At 37.2% G+C, this 18,471-nt stretch overlaps 1 protein-coding gene across 1 annotated transcript in view; it reads right to left on the reverse strand.

The window, feature by feature from the left end:
- Positions 1-684: 684 nt before the first annotated feature.
- PLCB4 (phospholipase C beta 4) overlaps positions 685-18,471 on the reverse strand; it is a 196,212-nt gene continuing 178,425 nt past the window's right edge. The window contains exons 34-39 of the mRNA XM_030448201.1: positions 14,092-14,267; positions 9,952-10,053; positions 8,033-8,090; positions 7,533-7,619; positions 5,389-5,425; positions 685-2,503 (exon numbers count right to left, since the gene is read on the reverse strand). Of these exons, the coding sequence (XP_030304061.1) occupies positions 2,415-2,503; positions 5,389-5,425; positions 7,533-7,619; positions 8,033-8,090; positions 9,952-10,053; positions 14,092-14,267 (549 nt within the window). The 3' untranslated portion in view covers positions 685-2,414. The remainder of the gene's footprint in view (positions 2,504-5,388; positions 5,426-7,532; positions 7,620-8,032; positions 8,091-9,951; positions 10,054-14,091; positions 14,268-18,471) is intronic.

Consider the following 18,471-nt stretch of genomic DNA (forward strand, 5'->3'; position numbering starts at 1 on the left):
ATACTGAGGTTCCCTCTGTATCCAGCCTGTCATCTGCTTTTTCTTGCTGGCTAAAAATCACTGCAGTAGGCAACAATGTAAAATCCCAGCTCACAGCACTGTCTCCACAAGCCGTGTTTTAGAAGACATTTTTAATTAAAAAACAAAAAATCCGCCTTGTTTCAGGTGCTGGATTCTGTTCAGCATGCTCTGAAAATTAGTGGTCTCAGCTCCCTTCAGCACCTGAGCCAAGCTTAGAGAGCTTGGAAAGCTGTTCCCAGTACACAATTTGTCTCGAAAACATTACAAATCATAAGGACTAAGAGATGCCTCCGCTGGTTTAAGCAGCACCAAAATGGGAATTCTGGACAGACATCAGAAGTTGTTTTAAATCCTGACTTAAACACCTAAAAACTTCACTGACCTCTGCCTCAGTTGCATTCTCAAGGTAGTGTTGCTACACTGTACTTGGGTTGCTGCATCTCAAGGTAGGGCTGCTGCACTCCGCTCAGGTAGTTCTGCAGGCTGCAAGGACCAATGCTGCACAATTCTTCTATCACTTAAAAGAAATAAGACTCCTTTGAATAATAAGCTGTGATAGAAATATATTTACACTATGCACATTTTTACAGGAATTACAGCTTACTAAAAATGTGTCAGTAATAATACCACCATCCTGTAATTCACTGCAGTCAAAACTAAAGGTTTTGAATTTTTGAGGTTTTTATTAGAGAAGTTGAAAGTTTCATCTCAGGACTGACAATAACATAATTATCTCTTTTCAGTTATTTTGTTTATAGGAATATGTAGAATTTGTTTGTACAAGCATATACAACAAAGTAATTGGTGCTTAGTACATTGAAATCAGGAATCTGATTTGTTCTAAACTACTCGTTTTCCATGCAGTCCTCTTTCAATTGGCAGCATGGACAAATTCCAAGCGGAATGCTTACATGCATTGTTTTGCAATATAACTACAGCAAGAGCTGGAAACATGCAAATTGACACATTAGCAAATTGTTTGTATATCTAATGGACATAAAAAGGTTATTCCTGATATGAAATTCTGAAAATCTGCATAAATACTTTTGTGTAAAATTAAATTAGTTATGTACTTTTCTTTTACTACAAGTATCAAGAATGCCCACGTAATTAATATACACACAAATATAGAGAGACCTTGTTATGCTAAAAGTCTTTGTAATTAATCAAACAATATTCTGTGCCACACATTTATTCAGTATTTACCAGCTAGTAGAACGGCTGTGGTCATATAGTAGGCATTATAGTCTTAGTAGCATTTAGTATTACATGCAAGCATACTCTTAGCATTTCTGTTTACTAATTTTATCACGTGGCAACACGGATGTGATTTTCTACAATGTTGTGGTTCTGAAGTGTATAAATACTTTTTACATTTTCACAGTTACAAACTTTTTGCCAAAAGCCATTTAAACAATCTTTAAGTTACAATGTACTGTAATATCTGATATCTGCAGCAACTGGATCAAAATGCAATTTCTATACAAGCAATGTAGGATGTAAACTTTTTCTTAAAGTGCCTAATATGCAATTCCTTAGAGCACTGATCAGTTTTGGCACAAATACACTGTATTTCCTTCACGGTAACTATTGCAGTAACTGTTACAGGATATCTGCTTCTTTCCAACATGATAGAGTTGATATGGCACTTGTGAATTATATCATTGGACTGCAGAAATATTCTGTCAAGTTACTGTTACAGTTGATGAATTCGGCTGATGACTTTGTACATATTGTCCTTTTGAATACACGCAGTTAACTTCCAACAGCCACAGTCTGCGGCCTGAAAAATGCTTTGAAATATAATTTAAAATTGCCCCAACTCAGCTTCTTACTATATTGATTACCATGGTGCCTTAGTAGAAGATTCAGTTCAGTGGCCTCGATGTCATCAGGTGCCAAGCATCTGATTAGTTGTTGCTTGTCAGGATCTGGCAGCACTAATTTTCTACATGCTCTACCCCATATGAGAACACAAAAGGTAAATAACATGACGTGACTACAGTTTTGTTGCCATTTGAGAGATACTATTAAAAATATCTCTTGTATTTCAAGGCTCTGATTGTGTAATTCTGACGAAGACAAGCTGCCTGGTGAGATACAGGAAAGAACACACGACTGGGTTTGAAAACTGCCTTCATCTTCTGGTTAGTGTTTTTCTGAGCAAGGGGAGTTCTTACGGAAATCCAACAAAGGAAATTCAGTGCCCAGTGTTAAAAAAGGAATAATGCAAACCTTAAGACTTGGTGGTCCATAGCTACACTTAATATATTAAAACAAAACAAAACCCAAAACAACAACAAAAAAAGCCTAAACAAAATTTAAAAGCCCAGTTCTCAATCTAAGCAATTTTCTATTTTGCTCTCATTTTAAAGATGCTGTGTTCTCCAACTTCAATTTGTTTGTTGAGGCTTTAGACCACTGTTGCTGGCCTGCGATCCATCTCTGCTTCCAGCTTCACCATCTGCTGCATCTCCTTTGCCTGCAATCCAAAATAACCACATGAAGCACTGTTAGGCCTTTTGTTCAAAATGAGGTACATGGTTTTTATACAATAGTGTCTGAAATACAGGCAAAACACACTGAAGATACATGTAGTAACGTTATGTTTACACGCCCCCCCCCTCCTCCTGTGCCCCCTCCCAGTGTCACTCTTTTCAAAATCAGATGCAATTCTTACATCTACATATTACTGGGAAATATTTTTTATCCTATTCAAAGATTCATGGGTTGCCTTTCTAAAGAAATGTATGATAAAATGAGGAAGCTCTATTTTTAGGATGAATACGAGGCAATTTCACTGTTTCTCCTGATAGAAAATGTCTTTGGCAATGTATGCTTTAATGCTGTTGTGCAAGTACTGCAATGTATTATTTCCTCAAATGTTTACAGAGTTAATCTATGATCTAAACTTGTTTCTTTCATAAAGAAAACAAAAGATCAAAAATCCACTGGTGTAACATCTTCCTTGCAGTAGGTTTCTTAAGAAATTTTTTAAAATCAGAATTAAAAAAAATAATCTAAAGAATGATTTTAAAAATCTCATCTCCATCCTGCCTGGAGATCCTTACAATTACAGATGCAGTGTTTTTCACCTCAGGAGTACACTACTGCTACATACTCCATGGGATTACACACACTGATTCCACCTGGAACTGTATCCATATGAATCGTGCAGAGCACAGCAATGGACATATGCCAGACCTTGCTATAAACTATGCATGCTGGGGGTTTTGCAAGCAGAGTTAAAGCACTGCACAGAAACGATAAGTGGCCTGGGAATCCCCTGCTTAGAGACCCTTTTTTTTAATTCCCTTCCTCTCCCTCCCTTTCTCTCACTTTCAGTCAAGGGCATACACACAACACACTCCTTCTGTGGCTCAGTTACAGATCAGAAGTAGCACTTTGGTTTGAAACTCTGCAGTTTAAAGGGACAGGGAGTCACCATCTCTTCACTTTCTCCAAGGGCTCTCAAGCTAGGTAGTTATTTAAATCCATAACCCAAAGGACTCTGAGTAAATTGACCCAGAGGGCAATCTAACCCATCCATCTTTGCAACCAAGCTCCTGAGAGTTAGGGTTGGTGTAGAAAGAGTCAAACCAAGTCAATGTTGTCTTTGGTGGAACTGCTCTGTGCCTGTCATGCAGGGAGAAACAATTACTGGACTTGATTTATGTGAACTATGTTCCTCAAAGGGTTGTAGATGTTGCTTATACAAAAAAACTTTGCTATACAAGATCCTGCTTAAGGAGTTACCTATTCTGGATGTGCCAATATCTATTTGCATATGCAAAAATGGGCAGATATAGATCTGAAGTAATGAGATGCCCAGCTATTAATTTTCTATTACTGTAAGATAACCGTGGGTTTGTGCAGATGTGATATATGCACCTTTCTGAAAAATGTAGCCTTGTACTTTCATAATCATCATCATAATGCTGGGGAAAAAGTAATTATGATAATCGCAAAGCAGCTGTCATAAATATGATTAAAAATTAATCAACACTCTCAATTTAAATGAGTTAAAAGCTTGAAAGTAATGAAGAAATAATTTTAACATGAAAATATGGAAACATAATAAATAAATCAATATGTACAACCTCTTCTGAAATGTTGGCTGGATTTTGCCAGGATATGAAATGAAATTCCTGATAGAACCCTGTGGGTTTTTTCTTAGTGATTCACACATTTCACTTTTTTAACTGGTGACTTAACTACTAGCACAAGGTATCCTAGAAGTATTCTGCATGCTAGTATATAGTATAGGGAACTATACTAGAGAGAACTTGGTTTCAAAGAACACATTAACGTAGGAGCAGGATGCTGGTTTCCTTTGTCTGAGGCTGACTCAGCCAGTGCATTCTGACTTGAACACACAAGCACCATACCTGAAGATGCCTTCTGGAAGGCAGCACTGAAGCTGCAGGGAATTCATAAAGCAAGTGGCAGCTCATGGACTCTGCTCTCAACACACTTGCTTAGCAAGATCTACAACAGGCTTAGAAACAATATTACGGATTAAATAGAATAAAAATACTTCTTTTTTTTTTTTTTTTTTTTCCCTAGCCTAGTGCCTGCTTTTTTTCCTCATTATATGTCCGTAAATAAACGTTGTTAAAGCAGATTGCTGTCAGACTCAGTGGTGCAGTATAGAAGTGTGGTATCAATTCAAGAAAATAATTCGGATCAGGCAATTCTGTACAATTGGATGTTCAAGCCTAATACAACTATTTCCCTTGGTAAGACAGGGATTAATAGAGATTTTTTGTGAGTAACAATTATTTAGGAAGTCAGCAGCACAGCCAAATGGTAAATATAATTTTCATACCTTGTAATGTGTTGGAAGTGAATTTTAAAGCACTGAAAGCCTCTCTGCTTTAGACACTAAAAAGCTATTTCTAGCCATCTATTCTATATTTTGCTATTCTTAGCGTGGAATTACCTATTTTATTACCATACTAATACACGTGGATACCCTTTGTCTGACTATCAGCATCAGCAGTTAATCACACGTATGTTAACGTTAAAATGGCTTTTTTCAATCGATAGACAATTCTCAGACACAATTTTGAGCTCTAATCGTACCTTTCTGTAACGACAGATAATCTACAATACAAGTTCATCTCTGAATATTTCTTCTGCACATTGATGTTCATATGCACCTGCATTTGAGATGCTAAGGCACAGAATGCTGCTAATGCTGTGGCAGGCTAAAATATCTGTGTGCAAACAAGATTAACACTGTGTTCACTCTGTCAATGGTACTTCCCAATGGTTGCATTTATAAAGAGGGTTCCAATGATAATGATTTAATTTAGAAGGAAAGCACACTGAAATAATAGTTTGCTTATTATACATCCATCCTACCTTGTGTTTGAGACACTGCATGACAGGATTTCAAAAGCTGTTTGTACAAAAATAATAATGTCAAAATTGAGTAATACAACAAGAAGCAAATTAAATGAATGAAAACTGAAGTGAGACTGAAAAATTAATGCAAGAAAAACATACATAAACCAAAACAAATTTAAATTCATAACACTTTGTACTGAAGGCTGTTTCCACCCATCTACTACTCCACACTGTACATTTGTATGAAAATTAATTTCCTCTGTTTGGTCAGGGGAAAAAAAAAAATCAAGCTTTAAAATGCTTTTTAAACAAATACCATCTTTACCTTGATCCAACTAGCTTTCATACATTAATGTCTATAACAAAGAAACCAGGCCCAGCTGGTGGTTTGTGCTGTTGCATTTTGGGGCTAAAAGGAAGTGAAAACAGCAGGTGTGAAAATGTGTGCCCTGATGGATCAAATTAGAGTGAGTTAAAAAGCTGTTAAGGGCTACACCTGTGGTGGCCACCATGTGCCCACACTGAAGTGATAACCAGCACCTGAATGGTCTTACTCCATTTAATCACTGATTGATAGAAGCTGGTTCCATTTTTGCACTGAAATGGCATATGAGCAAGGTCATGAAGGCTACTGATGTCTCTCAGCAACAGAAGCTTTAACCCCAGGCGAGGGAATTTTCTAATTGCTTGAAGAGCCAACTTCTTTGATTGACTCGTGTATTTCCCAGAAACCTCCCTCCCTTTTTAGTGTTTTTCCCATTTGTAGTTAAAAGCACAACTATAGTTACCTTCCCTGTTTTGAGACTTTTTTGTTGGTTGATTGGTTGGTTGGTTTTTTTAATGAATGCAAAGCTCTCTGAAGTGAATGCAAAGAAGCCACTAACAACACTTCTCTCTGGATCAAGCCCATCATTTCTTGTCAGCTAGTAGAGTTTACAGGGAATTCTCCATCCCATTCTCTACAGTGATGCTATAGATCCCCGATAGCCTAGAGGGCCTCACCCAGTACTGGCTACCCCCCACCTTTTGATTATGTGCAGATATTGCTCAGGAGCAGACTGACTGACACATCAATTCGTGCTAGATGTTAGAGACAGCATCTACATAAACCTGAAGGAACAGACTAGGAATTTTAGTTGTCCAAAAGGGAGGTGGAGCCATCAGAAGACAGAGAGATGGTGGCTGGGGCTTGCTGGTAGCAGCTGGCTGTGATCCTGAGTGCCCTCACCCCCCCTAGAAGTTACCCAGGATGCAGCTTTTGCAGCTTTGGGACTCTTCCCTTCCCGTGGAAACATCTGACTTTTGTGTACACTTCCTTCCCCTTCGCAAGATGGCTTTTTAATCAGAATACAATGTCTGCCACGAAGTTCAAGTTCTGAATGTTCAATAACTTACAAAGTATGTAACCTTTGAAGGCAATGGGTATTAAATGCACCCCTTCTCTCTCAGCTCACTGAACTGCTGGATATATCCCCCTTGCAGCTTACATCTGGGTGAGTGCAGTACTGCAAGTCTGCAATTATTACAGTTCTGCTGGCTCCAGCTTTTAGCAAGGGAGCTGCTCAGAACACAGTGTTGCTTCTACTAGAAATAAGATAAAAATTTTCCTTTTCTTGCCAAGCAGTTTTTCAATAATAATAATAAAAAGCTTATAAACCAGAATAAAATAATAAGCTATTTTAATTAGGAAAGGGTGTACTAGTAAAGATAAAACTCCCCATGCTACCACACATCTCTAGAATTTAGTCCATACTGTCTCTTATGAGTTTGGTGATGGTCTGTGTATGTGTTTCAACTCTATTTTCCAATCAGCACTAAAAATTGAGTTCCAAAATGAAGGAAACAGATTTGCTTGAGATACTTTTTGGAAGTAATTAAAATGGACGTGCTGGGCCTTTTATGACTGTCATATCTAAGTAGCAAGTATCAACATGGCTCTGGCTGAGTAGTCAAATTCTTACAGGTTTAGAAAAAATTTTGGTTCATCACTTAAGTCACCTCAGCTCTCCATTTTAACTCTCCAAGTAGGTGAGTGACCAGGAAGGCAGTCATTTTCCCAAGTTCAGTAATGACTTACATTCAGAAGCATTCTACTGAGCTTGATTCTGCTTACTGCTTTCACTAGCTTGCTTTTCTTTTAAGCTTTAAAAATAAGATACCTGCTCATTCTGCTTCTCCAAGACTTCTAAATGCTCAAGCTGAACTTTTTTCAACTGATCCATTTCCTTTGACTGCTTCATTGCCAGCTGAAAATAATGAGGGGAAATGTAGCACATTATTAACAAGCAAAATAAAAACTTACTTGAAACATATACATATATATATATATAGTCTTGCCCCATTTGCATGGCACAGAACAGGAGGCCTATTCTATCACTAAATCTTAAGAATGGTTATTAATATATTAACATATTTCTATTATACGTATTACATATAAAATGTATATTATGTAACAGTAGAAAATACAGACCAATTAACAGTAATTTTGTTAATTTAAAATAGCTTCCTTTTACATAGAGATTGTCTTTTACACTAAAAGTATATGGAACAAAGCAAGTACAAACATCTGTTTGTTTACAGATTCTGGATTCTCAACACAGGGAAATGAAAATGAATATCCAGAAATAGTGCCCAGTGACTTTGTCAAGGTTATAGTTACCCTTTTCCTCTCTTCCAGGAACTTTTTTGTGTTGCTGCTGTTCAGTTCTCTCACTCGCCTGAAAAAATGCAAACGTTGTGCATGAGGACTCGTTGGAAAAACAGAAACCCAAAAGCAATGGTAGAAAGAATCACAAACTCATAAGGTATAATTTGGCATCTCATTATCTATACCATGTGGGACTAATGGCAAATTGTATACTCCTCCATCTATGTAGCTTTACAATTAAAGGCTTCTAAGTACATTGATAATATGATTGAAGACCTGAAAAAAAAGACAACTATTGTGAATAAAGTTTGCTTTTCCTTTACTCAAGAGTGGTGGACTGAGCTTTAAAAAATGTTTAATTTGTTTGTATATCCCTTACTGCACTCAGTTTATTTTGTTATATAAAAAGTGCTATGTCTCTTAACAGTGCTAATGAAATACATCCTATGATTGTAAATAAAGTTACAGCTTACCAATGCTTACCAAAACTGTTATTTAAGCAAAAAGATAAATATACAATTAATATTACCATAAAATACCTAACTGCAAAGTGGCTCTTCCTAAGATTTCTATCATAAAATATCCCCAAAACAGTTCAAAAATCTGGAAAAAAAGGTGGATCTGACAGACTGCAAACCTGAAAATCAGAACTGCATTCAGCCTGCTTTCAGTCCTGGGAACAGATTTGTCTAAGAGGCATGAGTGGAGGTCTTAACATTAACTAAGCATACAGTTTCTGAGGGTTCTGGCAGCTCATCTTCCAGATATGATCCAGGAGTCTGTAACACTCAAGGGACTTAGTTCAGCATGAACAAGTTCAAGTCTTTTGACTAAAATTGCCCAGTGCAAAGGAGGGAATGTAGAACAGGAAAAAATGAGCCAGATGGGAAACCCAAAGTGAAGGGGAAACCCAGAAGGCTCATGAGACATCAGCATGTAGGCTCTGCTTTTATTTATTTGTGAGCTTCTAGGATAAATAGAAGCAGCTTAAAATAGCTACAATGCAGATCAGTCCTCAAAAAAAAAAAAAAAAAAAAAAAGATTAAAAAAAACCCCCCATAGTGGTACTGGCACGTGTCTCTCTCGTTTCTCAAGTCAATTAAGGCTGTCATCCCAAAATGTGCTGTGCATAACCCACTTACACAAGGGCAGCAGTGACTTCAGTTTGCCAAGCCTGGATGCTGGCCAGGTCTCCAATGCCAGCACGTTAATAAGGGAGAGGGCTGCAGTTCAGCTCAGGGGTGGAGAAGCAACATGTGTGCTGTGCTGCAGTACGTCTGCTTCTTCACCCATATCTCCATCACCCTCTCTGCTGATTATCATAATTTTTACCACTCCTTCCTTTTGTTCCATTTCTCTGTGTTGTCAATAGATGAGGACAAAAACCTTTTGCTAGCACCACCTTCTGTGTTTTCAGTGATGCTGCCTCTCCAGTTAGTCTACAACTAGAACCAAGCCTCAGACTCCATTTCAGGACAAATCCACTAAAAAAGCAGTATCAAAAACATATAATGCACTTCAAGTACAGTCATTATGATTCTTAGAGATGTGTTTCAATATAATAGTGTGCTTAGATCTACACCTGTCAGTCACAGCTAACGAGCATAAAGAATTTTTGTATTTTCCTGATCAGGGAATTACGTTTATGAAATTACTAAATAGAAGAAAAGCAACATTTTTTTGTAAAATAGTAATCTAAAAGTATATTAAGCTAAATTTGAGTTCACCTGTCCATCTTTAATAGCAGTCTTCTCCTCTCAAGAAGGGAGGTCATAGACTCATTCAATGGTTTGGCTTGGAAGGGACCTTAAAGATCATCAAGATCCAGCCTCAGGCCTTAAACACCCCCGGGAAGGGTGCATCAATGACCTCCCTAGGCAACCTATTCCATTATCTTACTACCCTCATGGTGAAGAATTTCTGATACTCACCTCTCTCTTTCAGCTTTATTTTTGATAGATTTGTCTTGGCTTATGGCTTTGCTGTTCTCCATAGATATTTTAGCCTGGTTGGCACGCATTTCCTTGCTTTCCCTAGGCAAAACCAAACAAAGTCGTGAATGCCTAAATCTTATTGTTGTTGAGGTTGGCTTCTTGATATTACTCTGGTAATTTTGTCCTTGTGGTTAATTTTGTTGTTGGAGCATTAAGGAAGAAGAAAGAACAAACCATATGAAAAGTGCCCCCCTTTGGGTAGACTGTATACAGTTTGAGCAAGCGTTCAGAAATCTCTGTTTGTTCCAGACAATATATCTGAAAGATCAGTTTTAAGCATTTTTACACATTGAATCTTACAAAAGGGTATAAAATACTCCTTTTATCTCTAGTATATATGAGTTGCCCAAGTATGAGCTACTATCAGCCATTAAGGAAATATACTTTCCTTTTAAGAACTGTCTAAGAAGTTTACAAATCCTTCACTCAGAATGTAAAGGCAATATGAGTGGCAAGAATACTTGCTAGTTGTGGTATGAGATGATAAACTTCTGCTTTGGGCCTGAAAAGAACCCTGTGGTTTAAACCACAATCAGCCTTGTGTTTAGTTTCTCCTTCTGCCCCATGAACCTTTCATCAACCTTCTGTGTGATACAAGATAACTTAAACAGGAGGGTGGCAATCATCTTCCAGGGGTAATGAATGTTCTGAGTGCTGGGGTTTGACTATGGAGGTGGAAAACTTCTTCATTTGTTTAAGACAAGGTAGAGAAGCAGAGAATAATTAAATAAATATCCTGTAGTTTTAAAAAGAAAAAGAAATTAAGACTCTTTGTTGGGAGCAATGTCACAAATGTTGACTTACAGCAATGCCTTATGAACTGTGAGTGAGCAGGAGGTTTTTTGTCACTCTGGGTAAGTCGGACAAGCTCCTAAAAGGCTGTCCCCAAAGGCTACCTCTTGCTTTCTGCCTGCTTAACATTCCAGCACTTGCTGTTCCTTATCTTAAGTGCTTATTTAAACAGGAATTATAAATGGAAATGAGCCAGCAAATAACAATTTGCCAAGCCCCCATCAGTGTATAAGCATCTAAAAGTTACCTGTCACAAACCAAGGCAATGCATTAGTCTCTTTTTCTAGAAATGATCTTAAGTAGAATGCTAACCAATTATTGCACTTATTAACCCCAAATTCTAAGTATTTCATATGGACAGAAGAGGAGGGGCATGGCACAGGACAGCATAGTCAAAGTAATGAAATGTAACTTAAGTCTTTTTTAGTTTTCTTTCATGTCTAAAGGACATTAATCATTAAACACCATGAGGAAACATTTTCCAAAGCTTAAAAATTTTAATAAAGAAACACAGTGTTTTGTTTTTTTTTCTTTTCCAAGAGTTCACAAGATGAAACATTTGCTGAATACAGATTTAAAACCATGGCATCACAGGAAAAATCAGACTGGGTTCTAAAAAATGTTGTCTCACGAGCCCATTTAATTCCAGCAGTCCTTCCACCAAATAAAAGCTTGTCTTTTTTATACTGAATTTGAAGTCATTTTCAAGCACACTACCTTAAGAGCAGTACTGAAATAATTTATTTTTATTACTCTGCTCAGCGATATGAAAAAAGTTACATGTAGATGTTCAAATTGATTTTGCCTATTTGCATCAGACAATTTCAGAGGGAAAGAAGTTAAGAGGATTAGAGGACTACTGTGCATCACTGATTATTTCAAAATGAGGCTTTGGTCAAGGATATGGCTGCATCTATACACAACTGTTTCTCCATTCTGCAAAATATAATCTAGCTCTGAGTTGCTTTCTTGGGTCTTTTTGGGTGTGTTGGATTTTCACTCCTTCCAAGTGTTATTCACAGAAGAAATGAAAAAAATCTTATGATCATTTTAAAATCTCCAAAAAGCCCTTGTAGGGACCACTCCTCATTTCTGCAACAGCACTTCTCAAAGATGGAGCCAAAGTTCTAGTGTTCTAGGGCCAAAGCTCAACTGCCTGGAGTGGGGCTTCACATTGAGTCTTCAATTCAGCTCATGCTGCCCCACAGAGAAATCACTCCTGCTCACCGGGGTGGTGACACCTGTAGCCAGAATGAACTAGAGGAAGTAGATAAGTCAGGGTGGTAAAGAAAAAAAAGATTTTGAAAAACATAGCACATGAAAGGCACGATTTCACTGGTGAAATGTTACTGCATCAAACCGACTGCAACTCTAAGAGGCATGTTTGTATAAATTCCAAAGGGATACTATAAGCATGTAAGGTTATCCCTGGAATTTATACATATGTTTAGATGATATTAAAGTGCATTAATATGTTATTTCGTGTCATCAGTGTAATTTGAATGTCTAGAAAACTTTTCTATTAAAAAAACAGTACCCTCAGAATTCAATAAGCTTCAAATTTTTAGTAGTATCTGCTGTCTTCTGCTCTGTTTTTAAATGAGCTCGAAGCACAAACTGTAATTGCTTTTTGTACCGCACACGGAGGGAAAGTATCCTAGAACAGATAATGGCATCATTTTAGATTCCTGATCTCTCTTACTAGGCCTGTGTCCTCTGCTGTGATAGCAAACTCATTACCTCTGCTCACAGACAGGGAAGCCACAGGAACTGCACGCTGAGAGTCTGATCCACCTCCCACGCTGCTCTCAGATGCAGAATTTTTTTCCTATAGTTACCCAAGTTGTCTCCTGGTTATTACATACCCCTATCAAGGTATACATTTTCCTACCAAAAATATATTCTATAAAAAAGTTTACACATTATTAAGTGCAAAATCTCTTTGGGGCATTATTATTCACATTTCAGTATTTTACATTCCAAATTCATCTGAAATGTTCATAGATTCAGACACAATCTTAATTATTTTTTTAAAATATTGTTTGTTTTTTTTTAAATAGGATAGTCTACACATTTAGAGGTTACACACAAAATCCCTGATAAGCAGAAACACACTAATTGCAATGAATAAAGCAGAAGGAATTTTGAAGATTGCTCCTGCTGGCACCACTGAGAAGAACATCTTAGTATTTATCAGGATGCAGATTTTGAGGTCTGGTTCTTACTCTCAGTGATGTTATTCTCCTGGGCTGATGCAGACAGGTACAATTTAGAGATACAGTACCAAAGACTGCACCTTCCTCTGGCTAGTTTATTTTGAATGATGCATTTGTATTACAATTTAAGAATTTTGGACTTCATTTTTGAATGGGTATGTATTGCAGGACATCTTGAAAAGATGGGTTAAGACAGATTAACATAAAGATGAGCTCACTAAAAGCCTTTTGCCGGGACAATTCTCTGCTGGATGGAAAGCTTGTAGGTCCCAGCATGTGTTCTCTCTGATGCAAAGATAAGCTGTTTTCTCACTCAGGAATTTAAAAATAATTTCAATTCCTTCTTCAAATGTAACTTATTTATTCATTTCCCCCCACGCTTCTTATGCTGAAGAAAATGACATATGAATAAATATAAACATATATGTATGTATGCACATTTTGCATTCATATGCTTTTAGGCTGTTCGCATAAAAGATGATACAAACAATTCCTCTGCTTACTGCCATTTTTAACACTGTGCATACAATATGTATTTAATTTTACCTATTTCAAATGGTCAGGATGGTTAATTACAAACAAGACAGTAGTGTCTTGCAACATCTTCTGTATTCTCAGTGATTACGGCAGAAAATACAAAGATTACAAAGATAATACATCAGTCTAATGTAGCTTATCCTGCTACCCGTTTTTTTTATGATCTTCCATGGATTTTTCTTATAATCACCAACGCTATCCACCCACACATCCATAATTGCCAGCAACTTTAGAGAATATTTCTAGATTTGATACTTCAAGTTTCCAGCTTGTAAAGTTCATGGGTGAAGTCTAAGCATCCACAGTTGATGGCAAACTACCACCGCTCATTGTATCAGTTCAGTGAGTTCAGATACTCTAACCCAGCTAGGTAGCCCATTCCTGCACCTATCTCAACCTTGTATGATGTCTTTTACTTCCACTAGACAGCCCTTTGGCAGCACCACAGGAACTTTTAAACACAAAAAACCTAAAACATTATACAGAAGACACAAACCAAGCCCTCATAATCAGGCAGTATTGCCTTGCTCACCTGTCATGTGAAAATTTTAGCTGCTGGGTTTGCTGTTCATGAGCATTAATCAGCAGTTTCTTCAGTAGTTCACACTGTTGGTTCAAGTGTAGATCACGGATTTCTTGCTCTTCAGCACTGTGTGTATTTATCATCTCAGACCACTCTTTAGTGTGCTGTGCCACAATCTCTTTGACCTGTGGAGACGGAACAGCAGCTTTGATAAAGATTCCCAGCTAAACTAAGAGTTTTCAACTACTACTGCTGCTGAAGATGATATGAAGACAAGAATAAAAAATTATAAAGAATGTAGCTAAACTGTGAAAAAAAAAGAAGTTAAACAAATGAAGTTGATCCACAGATTAACAAAGCCACTGAGAACACTACTGTGTACTATAAAATCATATGTAAACTAAACCCTACTATTAGGACTCTATTATCTAAAGTGCCCTGAATAAATTAGCTGCGTTTATGCCCTTTACTATACTACTTCTATTTTAAAGCCTTCTCTGACACAGAGTTCATAATAAAATGATTTTACATTTTTGTTTGCCAAGAAAAAAACAAAAAGAAAGGTACTGACATTAAAACTGGAAAAAAACCTATCAAGCAGAATTTCACTGAGGGCTTAAATACAGCCTTTGACTTTGTGGAGACAGTTTTACTAGTGCACTCAGTTTACAGAGAAATTCTGTATTTAATACAACTTGAATATAAAGATGGGCTACATATCTTTGTTTCATATTCATTAACTCAGCAGGGAATCTGACAAGTATTCTTACCTTGCTTATCTCACAAGACTCAAAAGGATAATGAGTTGAAGTTTTGGAAAGTTCCCAAAAAACAATATGAAGAAGCCTAAACCACTGGATTTATTATTATAATAATACATTGCACTCAATGATTTAGAAAAGAAGCTAGTAGAAGGATATATTTTGTCATCTTTAATAATTATCTTTGTACATTTTGACAAGCTATCCTACTTTCCCATTAATGGTATACAATATATGCCTCACAATAAACCTGTTTTCAGGTAGTCATTTCAGCTGCTACTATGGTAACTAATAGCATCTGGGTCATCTTCTATGAAAACTGAACCTTATTCTTCAAACAAAAAATTGCCATCATATTCCTCAGAAAGTCAGAGACCTCAGGCCAGTATTTTAAGTGTGGGCCCACTTGTGGGCTCTGCATGATTCAGAATAGACTCTTCTGCACACACTGATGATGGTGAAAAAGGAGGGGACCTTAATGTCCCCAGTCTCCATTCTAGTCCTGTTGTATAATAAAGTCAGACTCCTGATGAAAAAAGAGCTGGTCATTTTGTAACAGATCAGGATGACTACCACACTACCTGAAAATCAGACTTGCATTTAACTATAAATACTGGTCCCATATCAATCCAGATAGGACTGGGGGCAGAAGCAGCTGACAGAAAGCTACCTGGAGTCTTCTGCAGTTGTCAGAAAAAACCCTAAAAAAAACTCGAAAGCATTTTGAGACAGGAGACTGGTATGACTAATGGAGGCCTCGTTTATCAGGGTGATTAAGAGTGTAAAAATGAGCCATGCTTATTTTTGTGAACATGGGTAAAAATACTACTAAGCCAGAACCTATTAACTACAAAGTGATAAAGACACTGAAGGATGTGGAGCAGCTAGTGGGAGTAGTATCTTTAATAAGATGTTCATAAGGCTGTACTACCTTTAGAGTCAGAAAAACATGAGGATTAAATTTTAAAATGTGTGAAAATAAATGTGTAGACGTTGGTAAGGAAGAGACTCTTACTTTTCAGATGGAGTTTTCACAAGGCTGAGGGGCAGACACTCTAGCTCACCTCTGGCACCCACCTAAGGCACTTAAGTTAGGGCCAACTTTAGTCTAAGCTGCTTGTATCATTTATGAGAAAAGGTGAGCTGTTTCAAAGAAGGATTTGTCACAACTAAACACTGTCTGGAGATTCCAGTCATATCTACAGAGTTTCAAGGAAAAACTAGAGACTTCAGCTAGAGTGCATGGAACTCAGTAGCGACCTCATCTCTCTTATCAAACCCCAGGGAGGCCTAGAGTGGACTTCAAGGAAGATAAAACCAAGAAATGTCTGAAATTGTTGGTAAAACCCATTCCTTATTTATTTATTTTCAATGCAGAATTTCCAGATGTAGTCGGCTCCATCCACAAGTCAGATAAATCAATGGTACAGGTAGCTTCAAAGTCCTGAGTAACTAGGAGTAACTGGGACCACATACTCAGAAGACTTCTGTGGTCACAACATTACAAAGTATTAATATTTTTAAAAGGTAAGTGCTATTATGTGAACCAGGAAGCATATAAAGTAGTAATGACTAAATAAAACATCAAAACAAAGTGAGTGGAAGCCATGGTCAAAACAAGTATTTTGTGACATAAAGACTATTTACAAAGCCCAAACAAATGCAGGAAAACAAAGAATCAGGGGCATATTGCAAATTAATTATATGAGCATTGCCTTTAATTGCTTAATATTATACACCACAGAGGAACACAGAGGCAGGAATCCTGTATCTCCAGTACACTGTAGCAAATTATCATAGAACCACAGATTATCTGGAGTTGGAAGAGACCAATAGGGATCATGGAGTCCAACTCCCAAAGAAACTTGCAAGAAGACTTAGGTATGGCAGTACTTTAAGTACTTAATCTGAGAAGTTAGGAAGGAAGAATCATTAAAAAAACCTGCCTATGTTGAGGGGCAGATGTGCTAATGGTGTGCTATTGATTTCCAAAATCAGCATGCAGTTTACTAAGCAGGCACAGCACCTCATAAAACAGGTTTTTCTCTGGGAGTGGAAGAGAAAGGGAATATTTTTTTCTTAAATATCCTGCAAGCCACAAGTCTTGTTTCAGGTGGAGCAAGATACAGCCTTACAAGAACGATATAAGGGATTTGCCAAACACCAGTTACAAAATTTGAAATACCCAGTATGACTCAGATTCAGACAGCCTTAGAACTCAAGACCATTAAATCATCTGAAACGCAATTTTGCTGCAGATCTGTGATATGCTACTAAGCTCAGATGTAGTAAATTCTGTCTACATCCCTGCTTTTCTCCCATTTATTAACATCACAGTTAAAAAACCATTTCATTTGCACTGGGCTGTGCTCTTGTCCTGCTTTCCACTATTAAGGTAGCGTTGCTTATCCAAAAAGACAGGAAAAACAACTATTAGCTACTTTCTCTCTTTCCCTATTCTAGAGCTTGTATTTGCAATCCTGTCCTTGCATCTGTTCTTACATTGAACCTAGGAGATTAATTAAAATCCTGATAAGGAACTTTTTTTCACAGAGTATATACACAGGGTGTTTGGTTAGTCACTAACTTCAAGCAGGAATAATCTTTGAAGTAATTTTTCCTTTTTTCCTTTTCATCCTCTGCCTGCTTGATATTGGGACCTACTTTTCTAATGCAGGGGAGTAATTTGCATTTGCTAGGTTAATTGTGTGAAGTACATGTTGGGATATTCATATCTAATTTAAATATTTTAGGCCAAACTTGGGTGGATGTTTCCTCATGACAGGAAGATTTCTGTAAGTGAGAAGGTCTCTTTGGTGCTACAGGTATACATGCACATCATGACACCAAGCTGCACTGGAGGAAGTGAGCTGTAATTAAACCTGAATTATGGTACAATCTGATGTCAAAATTAGTGGGACAAATGCTAAGAAATACTGAACAACTGTTAATTAATCAAACTCCCACTGTATCTGTGTAATGCATTCAGCATCTCAGAATTTAATCTGATTTAATTGAACCTACCTTCGTCTAGGAGAAAGTTAATTTCCCTACAGTCTTGAGAACTGCTTTTTCAACCTGTTGCTTGCAAACTTTTGAATGATCTCCAGGAATAAATCAAGGGCTCACAGATGGCAAATGAAACAAAAGAAGCCTGTGAGAATACTAAAATCTGGGCAAGTTTGATGGAAGTACAGTGAGCAAGACACTGAAAATTACTGACCTAGAGAAAACCACAGAAATAAATGACTTGTGGAGTTCTTGAGGAATTAACTAACATACAGAGGCTTGACATATCAAAGGAGCTTATATTTAAGTTTCCTTTGAAAATGTCATCTTAAAACCTGATACGGGTGTGGACAAAAATCAATCTCATTTCCAGGTATGTGTTAAATTCAAGGGAACATATTTGAAAGCAGCAGAGCTCAGAAACTGCACATATTTGTGGAAAGGTAAAATACGAGTCACGTTCATTGGCTTTGGAAGATTAATGAACACTTTGATATTTGTTGTGTACAAATCACACCTCTTACTTCTGGACTGTGAATGACACAAGTGAGAAGCAGAGATGATGGCAAACAAATTTCTACACAGCATAACTTCAAATGAGATTTGGAGCTTATGTCTG

This window comes from Calypte anna, chromosome 3 (genome assembly GCF_003957555.1).
Source record: "Calypte anna isolate BGI_N300 chromosome 3, bCalAnn1_v1.p, whole genome shotgun sequence".
In the NCBI taxonomy this organism is placed as follows: Eukaryota; Metazoa; Chordata; class Aves; order Apodiformes; family Trochilidae; genus Calypte; species Calypte anna.